This window comes from Prunus persica, chromosome G5, assembly GCF_000346465.2.
Source record: "Prunus persica cultivar Lovell chromosome G5, Prunus_persica_NCBIv2, whole genome shotgun sequence".
Classification (NCBI taxonomy): Eukaryota; Viridiplantae; Streptophyta; class Magnoliopsida; order Rosales; family Rosaceae; genus Prunus; species Prunus persica.
The window spans coordinates 370,802-387,303 of NC_034013.1; the positions used below are offsets into that span (position 1 = coordinate 370,802).

Sequence of the window (16,502 nt, forward strand, 5' to 3'; positions counted from 1 at the left end):
GTATGTATATATTGATGGGCTATGGTTTTGGGAAATTTAAATATGGTGTTTTGGATTTTATTATCTTGTCTTGTGGGATTTTCAGAGGTTGTATATTTCATAAGTATATGAATAGTGATTTGAATATTAATTAAATCGAATGGGCTTATTTAGTCTCGATGTTTTTCTTAATTATGGTTTTTAAAAAGGAAGTATGGGTATTATTTTATTATATATATTTTTGTTATATGGAAACGATTTGTTTTGGAAATTTGATTTTGATAGTATTATCTTTATTATATATTAGTTTATGAAAGTGCACTTTGGATCTTGGCGATGGCACGCCATCTCATGTACCCCCTTTTGATACTGATTCTAGAATTGATGGATACTTAGAAACTGTGGTTATGGATTGGATATGTCGGAACCCAAGCACCCTTGACAGGGTGTTACCGTAGATCCTTAGCGGGGTAGTCTGCACACGTAGGACTTATCACAGGCGCACGAGTATTGATGATTCTGTTGTGCTTGCTGGTGAGCACAGTCTCCCGGTTAGATAGCTCATCCCTGGCCACATGGTTGTTGAGGATTCCTCGGTGTGGTTCAGCCAAACGATTTCCGCGTTGTATTGTTTTCCCCGGTACATGATATGTACTATCATATGTACCTCCCCTTGGATACTAATTCTGTTGTGCGTGATGGTCAACCCAGTCCCCCGGTTCTACGGCTCATCTCTAGCCACATTGTTGTTGAGGATTCCTCCATGTGGTCTAGTCAAATGATCCCCGAATTGGATTGTTCTTCCCCTGGTACATGATGATGGTGTGAGGTGTGTGTATTGATATGTGTGTGTGTGTGTGTGGATTCGTTTTTGGGTTGCGATTCTTGAAGTGGTGCTTCGTGAGTATCTGCATAAGTATGAAAGTCTGATTTATAGTTTGGAAAGTGTTGTTCGGCAACGTATGCCTTGGATAGGGTATGGTTGTGGGAAAGAACTGATAAAAGGAAAGGAACTCATAAAGTGTTCAGTGGTTGCCTTGTCGAATTTGATGTTGTAATGAATCTAAATTAAATCATTGGCATTACTTTAAATAATCGAATATTATCTAAATCATGGTTGTTGATATAAGAACTACATGTGGCTTGATCCCTCACTAAGGGGTACGTAGGTAGCCTAAGGTTTCACCTACGTGCAGCTGCAACTTAAACTATTACTTTGGTTGGGCATTTCTATTTGTTTAATTTCCATTGAACTTCATTCGGTTGTAAACTGAAGTCTTCTTTTAGATATGGTCTGTTATCGCCCATGTTAGGGTTGGATGTAAGGCCAGAAGCCTATTACGTAAATTGTGTGTTACTACATTGTGCATGTTGCTGGATGGGATTTATTAATGCATTTGACATGTTAAATTTTTGGGAAATGTCCGTTTTTCAGGGGAGATTCTGCCGAGTAGTTCCTCTTTTCCTTAATTTGGAAAAAGAGGCTTGATGTTAGTAAGTGGGCCCGGCATCAGTTTGATATCCGAAACACCACAGAATTTGTCCTGGATTCTGAGAAAATTCAGAGCGGGTCTTGTCAGTTAGCACGAGTCAACTCTCCTAGTATGATTAGGAGATAATTTTGGTAATTATTGTACAATTAGGATTTCTTGTCATTATTAGGATTTCTTGCCTACTAAGTCAACTTTGTATTCCTATATATATATATATATATTGATCTTCTAAGAGAGAGGAATACACATTGAAATTATCCCAAACTCTAGTATCTGTTTTATCTTGATTAAGCTTCAATAATTCCGTTCTTTTCCGTGGATAAGGATCAAACAACTCAGATCTGATTGGAGAATTGGCAACCTCTTAAAATGGTCACTGTATGGTGTAATATACTGGATATCAAAAGCAGTGTTAATAAAAGTAGAGATATATAGCTTAACATCTTATTAAAGAGAGACACGTTTGGAGGGAATATCATGTTTTTCTTCATATGTAGTTTCGTTTGTGTATTTCTTGGTGTAAAGGTGATAGAAAGCAAGTACAATCAAAGCGAATCACTTGCTAAATACAAACTAATAATTAGGCATCACTGACTGACTCCATGAAGAAATTGAGAAAAAGGCATCCTTTTTAATATTTGTCGTAAGATGCTCTACAACTCAACAAAGAAAATAAGAGATGGGACTAAAAGAAAGAAAAATAAAATTTTGAGTGCCCATCTCCATCCTTGATGAATCTCAGAAAACTTAATTCAAATTAGGAAGCAAAATTTTCTTCGATTGCACTTTTATATCGAATATTACAACTCTCTTTGGATCATTTCACATTTATACAGGTGTTTGGGACAAGAAAGTCGAAGAACCTGTGGGAAAAGTTTCTTACTTATCACATGCAATTGCCCCGGACTAAAGTTTAAAGAGACACTTTGACTTTGGTGCGACGGTATCTTCTTTTTTGCTACAGAAATACTTTGATTTAATATCGTGTTTTGGACCCTAAACCTAAACTAAACTTATTTTCCTTTTGTTGGTGACTTTGAACGGAACCTTAACTATATATGCAACTTTTTATTTTTTTATTTTTTGTTTAATTGGTGTCCTTGAGTGTGCACAACTTTTGTTTACTATCGTGGCCATCGAGGCTGCCTTCAGAAAGGAGCACCACATCTCTATCATTATGAACATAATTACTCACATGATCACTATTTAATCCATACTTATTGCCTAATCTTTCTCTTCATGAAATTTAAAACTTTGTCTTATAAGGAGTTGGTGTTACTGCTTCCATTACCAATTTGTTTTGGGTGGAAGAGAGAATGTAACAAGAACCTAAATTATAGTAGCACAATCCTTTAATTATATGCCCACGCTAAGTCCCTTAACTTTCTGATGTGAGACATTTCCTCACATTCTCACACGTCACTTCAGGTGGGGCGAAATTTAAAGCATAACACATAGACAACACATATATATTGGGTGACGTACAAGGTGCCTCATCTCTTTCTTTTGTTCAGTAATTTTTTTTTATTGTCCATGGAAACTGTAATGATCCAATGATTATCAGATGCAACTTATTCAATGTCTCTAAGTGGCACCTTCTTTCTACATTGTTCCCTAAACAGTGTCAACTTTTTTAGCATAAATTCTCCTTCTGATTTGCAATTCCCACCACCAAACAAGAGAATTAGAGCAGAGTGGGGAGAAAAATGAAACAAACCATGATAAGCAATAAACCGTTGAGGAAGACAAGAACTTTTCTCCTTAAGAGGTCAGAATCAATGCAGCAACCCACAGAATTTGTCCCTAGAAAGTCTCCTGTGGTCGAATTCCCCACCTCTCCTCAACTGATATTTGGGGAGGAGATGCTTCACTTCGGTCACCCACAGCATCCTCTGTCCCAAGTTAACCTACCTGACCTTTTCACCTGTGCTGGCTGCAAAGAGTATGGTGCAGGCAAGAGGTTCGTCTGCCAGCAATGTGACTTTCAGCTACATGATTTTTGTGCCTTGGCTCCTCCTGCTCTAAATAGCCACCCCTTTCACTTCCAACACCAACTTGTTTTGTATTCTAAATCAGGTGAATTCTCTTTTTCACACTTACATGTGGCATGCATATCAAATTTATTTCATCATCTAGCTTTTTCCAAAGTTCATTTTGAAACAAATCCAAGCTAGCCAGCTAGTTATACATACATACGCATAAATGTTCTCTTACTATATATATATATATATAGACTCTGAATTTCAACTATTGATTAGACCTGAATATGAGGTTCATATATCGACAAGCAACATATAAGCATATGTCTGGCAAGTGAACATTACTTTGTACATATGTATACATTTTCTTTTATATGTATTTATACCTCTGACGATGACTGAAATATTAATTTCTTGGAAATTATGAAATTAGTCAAAGGAGGAATTGCACAATCGAAGTGTGATATTTGCCACAAGCCCGCCAAAGGCTATGCTTTCAGATGCAGCACATGTAGCTTCCAGATGCATCCTTGCTGTGCTATGCTGTCTTCAGAAATCAACTTGCAAACCCATCCTCATACCCTCAGGCTTTTGCCAGCAACGTCATCATCAAACGGGGACCCTAATAGTAGCAGTAGTTTTGTTTGTGGAGAATGCAGAAGGAAGAGGTCAGGGAGAGTGTACCACTGCACCGTCTGCAATTACCATGTTCATGCAGTTTGTGCTAAGGACATGATCAATGGGCTTCATGACAACGGCCACAAAGGCCGAGAGAAGCCGAGTGTGTTCGGGACTGCTGCTCGCCTTGCATCCCAAGTCGTCATTGAATTCATCGGCGGCCTCATTGAGGGGCTTGGGGAAGGAGTTGCTGAAGTCTTTGTTGACAATATTGCCAGATCAGGAAGAGCCAATGGCAGATCCAACAACAACTGAGTGGAACTACATGCTTCAGTTCACCACCCTATAATATTATAATGAAGAATGGAATGCACAATAATATTGATGAAGCCCTGGACTGTGGAGTCTATATAAATGAATTAATTATTATTACCCACATATGTTTATTACGATTGATTAATATCACTGTAAACAGCTGATGGGCTCAGAGATATATATATATATATATATATTATATAGGACAAGAAGTGGGAGTGAAGAATATTTGCTTTTTATGTAAATTATGATGATTTATATATACGCTTAATTAATTTAATCTTGTTGTCTCATTATGTAGATCTACACATGTGGCTAGGTACGTATTTTTTTTGTCTAAACCAGAATAAGTAATTTCATTAACTCATATAGAAACGGATACATCCAAGTAGAATTCAGGATAGAAGTTAGGCATGGGAGAAATACTAGCAACCTTCTCTCTAACCTTCTCTTTTTGACTTTCTTTATTTTTTGCTTGACATGTGTCATTCTATTTACACTTAAAATAATGTCATTAATATATTATACAAGCTAACTTTTGATTTTCAAGTTTATCCTTATTAAATGTATTCAATTTATCCAAAAAAATTTCATGACTTTTTTACAAACTTTTTTTTTTTTAACATCAAATTTTTTTTATTTAAGAAAATGTCTGCTTTTTTTAAAAAGAGGAAGTGTCCCTTTTTTTTAACTTCAAGTTTAGATTTTTTTTTTTAATTATAAATAAAATTAAAAAAATGACATTTTCTCTTTTTTTTAAAAGCAAATATTTTCTTTATAAAAAAATAATTTACGTTCAAAAAAATTTTAATAAAATGGTAAGAAAGTTGTGAAATATTTTTTGGATAAATTGAATACATTTAATAAGAGTAAATTTGGAAAATAAAAGTTAACTTGTATAATATATTATTATATTATTATTTTAAGTGTAAGAAAAATGAGAAATCTCAAATAAAAAATAGAGAAAGTTATAAAGAAAGTTGCTATTAATAAATAATATGAAGGAAAAAAAACAAAACAAAACAACCGAGCCGTTTCTCCCACCCCCCCACCATCCCTATTCGCAAATCCTTCCTCCTTTCTCCTCTCTTTGCAACCAACCATCCCACTATCGTCCATAACCACCCAAATCGTCTTCTTCCTATAAGGAAACCTCGTTGGGAGTGAAATCTCGGTACCCAAAATCAGCATGGACACGAATGCTCTGCTTTTGAGGATTGATCTATAGAACCAATGTTGTTTGTGGTTCTTTTCCATCTAGCTAATCTCGAATTCTGGCTAGGACTTCAACTGGGTGGTTCTTTTGCGGCAGAGTTAGGGTTTGGAAATGGGTGTGCTTTCAAGAACTGGAGACGCTACATGCATTGTGTGGTCTTCATTAGAGATGTGTGGCCGTGATTGGATTTGAAAGAATAAGGCGTTGGAGCCAATACTACAATTAAAGATCCAAGATTTGGGCTTGGGGGCGATGAGAGAGCGAGAGCCATTACGTACCCACTTGTGCCATGATGGCTTCAGATTTGGATGGTGGATGGGGGGTTGGGTGGGTTTGTTTGGTTATGGATGATGGTGGGGTGGTTGGTTGCAAAGAGAAGAGAAATGAGGAAGGATTTGGGGATATAGGGATGGTGGATGGGGGTGGGAGAAACGGCTCGGTGGTTTTTTTTTTTTTCATTTTATTTATTAATTATTTAAATGGTGGAAATACAATTTTGCCCCTGCACTCATTTAACACGTGCAATTAAACTAACGAAATTAAGAGATGTGACATGATTTGTTAACGACTGCAAGTACAGTGATGATATCAGGAAAATTGAAATCAATGCGACTAAAATTGATTTCGAGCAAATCCAATTAACCTTTTTTTTTTAACAAAATCACTGAGGAAACCGAACCAAACCAAATTAATTTAAGATGGTTTGGTCGATTTGATTCGGTTTGGTTAGGCTAATTTGGGCCTATGCTTAATTCTTTTTCCTTTTGTATTTTTCAACATTGTTAGCCCAATTACGAGCCCAAAAATTCACAACTTGCAACATATTTTTTCCATTTTATGCCGTATGAAACCATCATAAAACTCAACATGCCATAAACGATCGTAAAGCTACAATTCAAATATCAATTACTCCAAAAGTTCATCAAACTTCAAATTCAATATCTGTATCTAGTTATTATCTAATTAGAGGACTACACTTGTAAAACAAAATATAAATAAACAAATATACACGTACGGTCCACCTTAATTTAGGTCGATTTACAAAAACTCAAAACCGAACCAAATCAAATCATATACACTAAATTTGATTTTTGAAGTTTGACTTTTTCTTAGTTAAAACCATACTAAACCAGTAATTACGATTTATAGCAGTTGATTTAATCAATTCGGCCAGATTGATGCCCATCCCTAATACCGAACCTATAGTTTTTTTTACCTCTTAAAAGTCGGTCTACATTTAGCAATTTGCATATGATTTTGCAACCAACTAATCGTACCCATCAAAAAAGCAAAGTCCAAGAAGAAAGAGAACGCCTTCCCAGCTTGTTAAATAATATCAATCTCTTGAAATTTACACCCAAAAAATGAAAATAAAATCTAGAATGCAAAAAAAAATCTGTCATACGATGAAATTGTCCTCTCTGTGATTGATCCTCCACAGATCAACTCTACAGTGACAAAATCAATACACAAATAACTCAAGACTTATGTCCATAAATTAAATAGCAACGAAATCTAGAAGGGAAAACCCATATATATTTTTACCATGTCAAACCTCTAATTACGATATAACTGCTTAGTTTTTATCCACCTTCACTTTTTCTCTCTTCGGGTCTCCAGTAGTTTTCCTTCATCCACGTTTCCATGCTTCCCATGAACAATTTTACCATCTGCCCCATCTCCATTGTTTCATCTTCCAACATGATACATACATTACATATGGGCGGGGGTCTCTGAGAGCGGAAGAGTTTCTACGTTTAAAGGGGAGAAAGACAAAGAAATTCACCTATTTTCCAACGCAAATGAGCAAAAGGAACAGCATAACCCAAGATTGCCCAAATCTCAGATCTGTTAGAAATAAACATGCAGCATCGAAATCACCAAATACCTCTGCTGACCCAGAATTGTGTTGCTTATCAAACTTGCCATCACAGCCCCAGCCCCAGCCCAACCCCTAGGTTCTCTCTTTAATGGGTTTTTGGCACAAATCCTTTCTTTTATCCAGATTTGCATCATGACATGCAAGCTAATCTGGAAGGTGCCCATCAACCCAAAGTTCGCCGCTCTTTTCTTAATCCGTAATTCTTATCCTATAAAGATTAAATTGTGCCGAAATCCAAATTCTCCCACTTGAAAGGAGCAACTAAACCAATGTCTGGGGAGCCTCTCAAGAACAGGCAGACACATACACAAACAGCAGCTATGGCAAGCATAGAATGAATGAAGGGGCGCTGAAGCAAGCCCTGAGCACCTGGAACCCTCCTCCTGTATTTTGATGCTGCCATTGCACACTTGGCACATGATCCACTACCTTGTCTGAATCGCGTACTTGTCCTATGCTCCAGCTCCATAGTCATCTGAGGTTGCTCTATCTCATTTCCAATTGTCACAGTAACCTGACTATTTCTTCTGTCAGCAAGTTTACGAGCCACCAACTTGTTATACGAGTAGTTATTCCTCATCAGAGAATAAGCATATGGAGACTGCCCATTAGCATCCAAAAGGGAATTCCAGCAGTTCAATCCAATCTAGAGGGAAAAGGTGAAACAAAAGGAAATATCATAATCTATGTCAGCGTATCTGTAAAACTGATAATAAGTTTTATAGCATCCATCAGAAAAGCATACAATCAAAATCTATAAAATGGAATCAGGCATTATGTTCAAACAACTTTGGACGAGCAACCCACAGAAAGAGCCAACAGTTATTTTTTATTACCTCCTGCGGGTCATTTGTCAAAGCATCAATCATGTCATCCGTATTCGACATACAAGCAGCCAAATGAAGAGGTGTCATGCCACCAGGTCCAGCAAGATTGGGTGGAAAAATATATCTCTTGTCACTGCTAATTACAGAATAATTAACAAGCAAGTCAACCATCTTCCTACACCTCCTTTTTACTGCCCGGTTCAAAAGCTGGATGTCTGACAGCATCCCCAATGACTCTCCCGACAGCCCATCACCATCTAAATTTCTTTCAAACAGTATGTCTAGAAGAGTTTTGACCAACACACAACAGTCTTTCTCAACAGTGAATGTCAGTAAGAATTTGAAACGGCTGAGTGAACAACGGGGCTCTTGAAGCATTGAACAGATCCTTTTGCGTTGAAAGAGCCACCCAAGCTCATTCAAGAAGTGGAGGACTTCCTCCCTTGACGTGGGCCGTCCATAATCACGATTTTCATCTTCTGAAATTACATCACATGCTTTTGCTTCTGCATCAAAGACCGACTCAAGGAGTCTCAATTCTCTACAGATTGTAGCATCAGCTATTATCACCGGAAAGCCGTTGCCCTTAAAACCATTTTCCACCTGTTTATATTAGCAAAGGTCAGTACAACACAAACTTATTAAGCATTCTACTTCAGATTTCCAAAACAACAATTACAAACAAATTAATTGTTCTTTAGAGTGTTACCTCTATGAAACAGCGACCTAGAACACCAGGAGATGCATCATGAACTTGGAAACTGCCCAAGTTTATCTCATCATACATTGTTCCATGATATGTTGATCCCGTAGCCTCCTTTGATGTGTAACCACCCAGATATGTGCAATGAATCCTGCACGATTGGAAACTAACACTTTCAGAAACACAGAAAAAATTAACATAAGAATCTCAAACAGAAAGAAAATTGTACTTACCTGGTGCCAAGATTAGTCAGATTTCTGCCCCTTAATACAAGAGAGGTTTCTTGCCCACCCACAACAGCCAAAGGGGACACAGAGATCAACTCTGGGGAACTACATGATCTCCAGGCTTTGCATATACGAATCTTTCCTGAAAATTGATTCCACATGAACAAAACTCAGGAGAAAATTACAAGGCAATGACACACAAGTCATACTTTTATATTTGACTGCATATAACCACTCTCTCCTACAATTCATATGCAGTATATATCATCCTAAACCACTTTGGAAAACATCAACAATTAAAGGTGAACAGAATAATACTCCATCTTAGGATTGCTATGGCTTTTAAGAAGCTGCTGAAGAAAAAGTTATTAAAGTAGTGTTTTCTCCAATTGTATAAGAGCTACTGAAAATAAGTAGAATCACTCAGTTAGGTGCTCTTTAGAAACAAAAAGTGCAAGCACCTTGTTGAAAACAATCCCAAAAGCATTAAACAAAGTAATCAGAAACCACCACTACCGAATAGTGCTTACCATCTTTGTGTGATGCTAATTGCCTGCCTGTATGAACTAAAAACCTCCCACTTCTCCAAAAATCAGAATCTGAACTTTGAACCAAAGAACTGACACGCTGACCCAGGTTTCCTTCAAACTGAAATAATAAACATGCCCTACAAGTTGTCAGCCAAAGAACTAACAAAAAAACTGCTGATCAGCATTACAACAATTCACTCACTTGCTCCCAGGCAGCAGACGACATTGACACATAAACTGATAGAACCACACAACCAGGCCTTATGTAGCTCTCCATTTCAGATGGACTGTTGGAAAGCCAATTGTATATCTAAGAGAATAGAGAAACTAACAGTGTAAGATACTTCCCGTAAAATAAATTTTACAAGTTTATGATGACAATCGAAACAAGAAGAGTGAATCAAAATGAACCATAAACTCTTCACCTGTGCTCGCAATGACCCTGGTAAATGGCTTGGATCCTTATCAAATAGTTTAAATAATATTCTTCCAGTGCGATCCTGTCAAGGGACAATACAATCAACTCAATCCCACAATAACTGGTAGACCAACATCCAATAGGTTCACATACAGACTTGAAGTAAACCAAAGTACATATATAAAGCAAAAGGTTGTAATTCATCAGTACCTGAGGATCAGAATTCAAGCTAGAAGGTGAATGATCTGAACCAGAAGAAGTATAACCAGCTTGATGCGGAAAACTTTGAATGGAGCTAGCATCAGCGCCTCTATTTGACCCTCTAAAAAGATCAAAAGGCATGTTACAGCCACGAGTCCTGCTAGAGTCAGGGTTTGCATTAACCTCTTTGCTTATTGACAATTTCTCAGACTTCACAGTTTCAGCCATACTCTTCATTGGAAACAGAGTTTGCACTACAGGAGGGGAAGATGAAGGAGACCTATCCTCGGTCGGATTACTACTGTCAGAAGAGAAATACTTTCTAGAAGAAGCCAGTTTTGGCGGGCTATCATTCTCAGGTGAAGAGCTAAATAGCTGTAAAGGTAAATTAACGCGAGTTTCTTGAACCTGGCAGTCTGAATCCTCCATGGGAGACTGGTAACTAGTACTACTTCTCTCTCCCCCAGCGGAATTAAACTCCTGTGTAGGTATCTTGTGCAAATTGGGACCAGCTGCCTGGTCAGAGCAGGTCAACTTAGTTTTCTCACTGTCACTGCTCTGGCTGCTCTTTTGAGATAACATTGCGAGAGCTTCAGGAGAAGAAGCTGCTAGAGTAGCTGATAGTACAGTAAGCAAGTCAACAGTTGATGCAGATGTTCTTCCATTCAATTTGTTTTGAAGATCTAAAGCAAGTAGTTCCACAGCTTTCCTATTTAAACTTCCGAGATTAGGCAACTTTGCAGCAAGGTCTGCTGGCAAAGGTAATGAATTTATCTTACTAAGAATCTGAAGGAGCTGCTCTCTGTCCAGTACTGATGAGCAGTTGATATTTCTGACATCATTTTTCCCTATAAATTTGAGTACATAAATTTAGCATCGGACCACTGGAGAGATAACATCAATGAACTCAACCATAGTATCAACGTACTCAACCATAGTCTTTTTACCTTGTGGACGAGCTATAGCAGCTAGCAAGTTGACTATATCCAAATTTCCAATGCTTTTGGTATCCCCGTCTCCAGGGAGAGTGAGCCGTGAGGTAACATCCTCTGGTTGGGTTTTCCTTCTTCGCCGGTTATGCCCAGCAAGTCTCCGTCTACAACTTCTCTTCCCCTCATCAAACTCTGAAAGGGGGTGAAACCTGCAACAACCAACAAAGATTACAACTTTGGAGCAAGCAAAATCGCCCCATAAAAAGGAAAAGGAAATAGAAAGAAACCAAAACAAACAAAAAAAAAACATTTGCCATTTATGTAAACCAAACTTCTTGCAAAATAATAGATAAAGAGAACTTCTAAAAAGATCTATAAGTTGAGGGATCTTTTGGTATGGGCGAAATCAAATCAGGAAATCAGTAGAGACAAATACAATCATTAAGAAATTGAGGGCAAAAGGATTGGATATTTAACCTGCTGCACTGCTGGCAGAACCTCTGCATCTGCTTGGCAACAGGGGCTTTGGTGGCTTTACTGTGAATCTCACAAACTTTATGCCGGCGATGGTAGTCCTTGGCATTCGACAGATCTTCCTTACAGTTATCAACTTGGCACATAGGATAGCTGCCATTCCCTGGAGATCCAGAGCGGACCCTTTTGTTGGGCCGGGGCATGGGCTCCTCCACAGAGGTCAAGCCCCCGGCGAGATTTAATTGAAGGCTTTCATCATCTTCATCTTCCGCAGTGTTCTTCACAGCCCCAGAAGCTTCCTCTTTCTTCCCCTGCTCTGTTCTGGAACTACCCAGATGCAGCATCTCAGCGTCCAGTGGCTTGGCAACGAATCTAACGTTGTCCCAGTCCCATACGTTAGGATTCCAGTTGTTCCCTGCGGTTGTGAAGCGCGGCTGCTGCGAGTGAGGGTGTTGATAATTGGAGCCCTGGTAAGGGAGATCGCGCTTCCTCGCCATAGCCGGCACATCGCAGAACCGGCCCGAGAGCGTTTGATGAATGAAAATTGGGGCAGCAACTTGGCCACCAACGTCTTCCATCCCAGATTCAAGACAACCCAAAACACAGAAAATTCTAGGCAGCACAAAAATTGGACAAAGTCAATAACTGCTTTGAACAAATCATTCACAACTCAAAAGCTACAGACCATAAACTATCAACCTTCATCCTACACAACAAATCATTTCAAGTCATGCACGCAAGTTTCACGCAAAGATTGAGTAGTTCCTAAATATTTTTTTTATCTGACGGAAACCATTTTATTTTTATTTTTATTTTTATTTTCTGTTTTCAGCTTAGTTCAAAGAAATAGGTGTGTGAGTCGGCGAATAAAAAGCAAAGCTTGCTGCATACCAAATCGGAGAAAATTTAGCGAAATAAATTGCATACCTTCACAGAAATCTACAATCTATCCACATCTTTTTACCCAAAAATCTTCACTTTGGGTCTCCAGAGAAATAAACTGAAAAACTGTCACTGAAAAATGAACAATCAAAACCAAACCCTCTTCGCTTTAGATAAACTCCGATCGACGTCCGATCTAAATGTCATCCAAGTTCTGAGTCTTCTTCTTTTGACTGGTCATCTCAGCACAAAAACAGCAACACCAACACCAACACCAACACCAACAAAGCTACGTAGCTAGCTGCCTCTTCTCTTGTAAATCGCAGAAACAATAACAGAAGAAATCAAAAGACTGATTCTGCGTCTGCGTCTTCGTCCGATAACAAACCAAATCTGAAACCGTTAACAGCTGCAAATCTGAAGATCCAGCTGATGAGAACAAACTCAAATCTCTTCTCTTTTCTTCTCTTGTCTTCTCTATCTCTCTCTCTGTGTCTTGGGCAAACTTCTCTTCTACTTTTCTCTCTCCAGACTCCAAGTCCCTAACTTTTTTTTTTCTTCTTCTCTCTGTCCTTGCTTGCAACAAACTTTTTCTTTCGGTGAATGGCAGCAAAGCGTAAATTCGAGAAATCTTGAGGTGGAATTGAGGGCCGTCCCAAGGACCAAACGAAGAATCCAAGACCTTTCCTTGCTTGCTTCCACCACACCACCACCTATATTATTAGTATTTCTCAAATGTACTAATGTACTATTAACCATTATTTTATCGTCTTCTGATGAACTACCTTTTTTCATTTTTCTATTTTATTTTTATTATTATTTTTCCCAACATTTTTATTTTTTTATGTGGATGGAAGGAAGGTCCAAAGGCGTAAAGAGCAATGACGATTTTTTCAAGCTCACTCGCGCTGCGTGTTGTAAGGTGAACCATAAACAAAAACAACACTACCAATTTTTATTTATCTCTCTCTTTCGACCGAAAAAATTATTTATCATCCCCTTTTACTCTTTCTTCCCCTTTGACTTTATAAATAATAAGAAAATTATAGAATTGTACGATATTACGATCGTATGTTATAACTGAAGCAAATGATACAAAATAATATTAATAGATATTCATTTTTATTTTAACATGTGAACACTGCGTGTTTATGCTACCGTACTTTTCTATAATATCTCTAGTAAACGAGATAACATCATATGAGGATTGGGATTGAGATGAGGATTGGGAAGGAGGGGCTTCTGACAAATTCCATATAAGCAACAATTTACGAAACTAGCCTTATACTGTAGAGGGGACGACTTGGGGGCCATGGTTTGCATGCTGCAGGCAGACCAGATCATTCCATTCCCAGTCCACTTTCCTAATTCCCTACTAACCACTGTTACTGTTACTGTATACAGTATACGTGATGTGAATGAAATTGTGTGTGTGTGATGGTGAATGTGAATGTGAATGTGATGACAATAATAAATATTCTTAACTTCATTGCCAAACTAGTTACTTATAGAATAGTAAACTAATTTGATGTCTTATTTCTTTGTTGAAAACAAAGTTAATGTCCTTTACCTGGTTGTCAAATATGAAAAGTTAAATTCAACAATTTTTTCCAGAAAAGGACAAATTCAGTCGAATTCAACCTCCTAAGTTTACACTCGAAGTCGGGTGTTGGAATTTTGTCTATTAAGATCTGCTTGACTCTTGTAACAACTAACACATCGTTAACAATACTGGTGAAGAGAGAAGAACGATTCAACTCTCCTTATAACTTATGAATCAGAACCCACACAAAGACCTCATTTTATTTCATGACGAAATCTGCTGGCTTTTCTTTTCTTCTTCCCACATAAAACCGAAACATATCTATTTTTCTTCTTCTTCTTCTTCTTTTCTCTTTTGCAGATAAGTGAAACTGAATTTTAGAGTTGAAGAAAAAAGAGGGTAATGCATAGATATATAGTTTTCTGAAAATAAAAATGCATAAAATGGGAAGGGCCAATGAATTCAAACACACCTTTCCTCCACAAAAGATATAATAAAAGTTGTTTTGTTTTTCAATTTTGATAACTTACATAAGTATGAACATTTCTCCTTAATTACTGTGCAGTGGAATTCTGGGGTTAACGTCTTGGCTTGGCCTTCTAGATAGTAGAAAATATATCACCTACTCACACAAGTTGGGGCGATGACTCAAGTCAAATGATGAGTAATTTTGTTTATTAAGGATATTTTTTCTGTTTTTATTTTTACATTTTGGGTCTTCAATGTCGAGATTTTGATAAATAAAGAGATAATTACTTAAGAGGATCTTATATATAGAGTCTCTTTCTATTGAGGGATTCCTCCAATAATTTTATTTAAAAGACGCCTTTTAGGTTATCCTACAATTTTTTTTCCCAATGATCCAAATCATCTATTTTTTAGGTTTTTATTCATAAATCATCTTTACAAAAAATTAGACAAATTGAAAACCGTTTCAACATCCAATTGTGTCCTACAAAATCAATGAACACGGTACTTCAAGAAAGTACTAAAATTTCAATAACTCAATTGAATGGTTAAATGATATCGGATTCAAGTGATTATTTGTATAGATGATCTTTGAAGGAGTATCTACAAAATAGACAGTTTGGATTAGTGAAATACAATCTAAAATGGGCCTTACAAGAATAAATTTATTTAAATAATATATATGCAAAATAGGGATGTTGCTTGGGATCCTTCATGCATGTATGTGTTGTAATTGTACTTGTATGTCTGCCACGTTCCAGCTGGAATGCATACACAAGTACTTACTGGTCATTCGTCATTTCACAAAAATACGAAAGTGATTCATTCATTCCAGTCCATTCCGTGCAAACAAAATGCAAACTGTTTCTTCGGGTGTTAAATTTATTCTGTGAATATGTGGTGTGGGCATGCATTGTTGGATTCATTTACCTTTCCTACACGAGTCCAATCCAAGATCCACCCAACCAACGAAGAGCAGAAAAATTTATGACGCCTTTAAGGTACATTACGAATTTATTTTCAACGATTCAAATTATTTATTTTTTAGATATACATTCATAAATTATTTTTACAAAAAATTAGATAAATTGGAAATCGTTTCGATATCAATTGTATCATACAAAATTAATTAACACGGTATTTCAAGAAAGTACTAAAATTTCAATAACTTAATTGGGTAGTCAAATGATATCGGATTCAAGTTATTTTTTGTAGAGATGATCTTTGAATAATTATTTACAAAATAGACAGTTTGGATTAATGAAATACAATACGAAGTGAGCCCTACAAAGATGTCCCTCAAATAAACTAATTTGAAGAATTCCTCAGTGGAAGCGCTCTGTATATATATAAAACAAAAGACAAAGAATGGTGAAACATTCGAAATACCAGAAAATGTCATTGGTTAATGCAAACATTAAGAATTGAAATTATTAATTAAATGAGAAAAATATAGTAAATTCACACTTTTTCATATTAAAAAAAATTAGATAATGGATCCTATTTTTATGGAACACAACTACCCATTATATATAAAGCAAAAGGCAAAGAATGGTGAAATATTCGAAATACCAGAAAATGCCCTTGATTAATGCAAACATTAAGAATTGAAATTATTAATTAAATAAGGATAATATGGTAAATTCATATTTTTCATATTAAAAAAATTAAAATTAAAAGAAAAATTAGATAATGAATCTTATTTTTATGGAACACAATTACCCATTATCTTTTTATTTAATAAATTTAAATTTAAAAATTAAAAAAAAAAAAAAAAAAAAAACCTATCGCAGGTGCGAAAGCGCGTTTCAAAAA

The 16,502-nt window shown here is 36.7% G+C and overlaps 2 protein-coding genes across 2 annotated transcripts; one reads left to right on the plus strand and one right to left on the minus strand.

The window, feature by feature from the left end:
* LOC18777820 (diacylglycerol kinase theta) lies at window positions 3,108–4,664 on the plus strand. The gene is made up of 2 exons (XM_007211210.2): window positions 3,108–3,548; window positions 3,885–4,664. The coding sequence occupies exons 1-2, from the start codon at window positions 3,179–3,181 to the stop codon at window positions 4,382–4,384; spliced, it is 870 nt and encodes a 289-aa protein (XP_007211272.2). The 5' UTR covers window positions 3,108–3,178; the 3' UTR covers window positions 4,385–4,664.
* Window positions 6,899–13,440, minus strand: LOC18778077 (squamosa promoter-binding-like protein 14). The gene is made up of 11 exons (XM_020563295.1): window positions 12,722–13,440; window positions 11,798–12,406; window positions 11,336–11,529; window positions 10,398–11,236; window positions 10,195–10,269; window positions 9,972–10,079; window positions 9,770–9,887; window positions 9,246–9,381; window positions 9,019–9,163; window positions 8,319–8,912; window positions 6,899–8,128 (listed from the first exon to the last, which is right to left on the minus strand). Exons 2-11 carry the CDS (start codon window positions 12,370–12,372, stop codon window positions 7,700–7,702), a joined length of 3,213 nt encoding a protein of 1,070 aa, XP_020418884.1. The 5' UTR covers window positions 12,373–12,406; window positions 12,722–13,440; the 3' UTR covers window positions 6,899–7,699.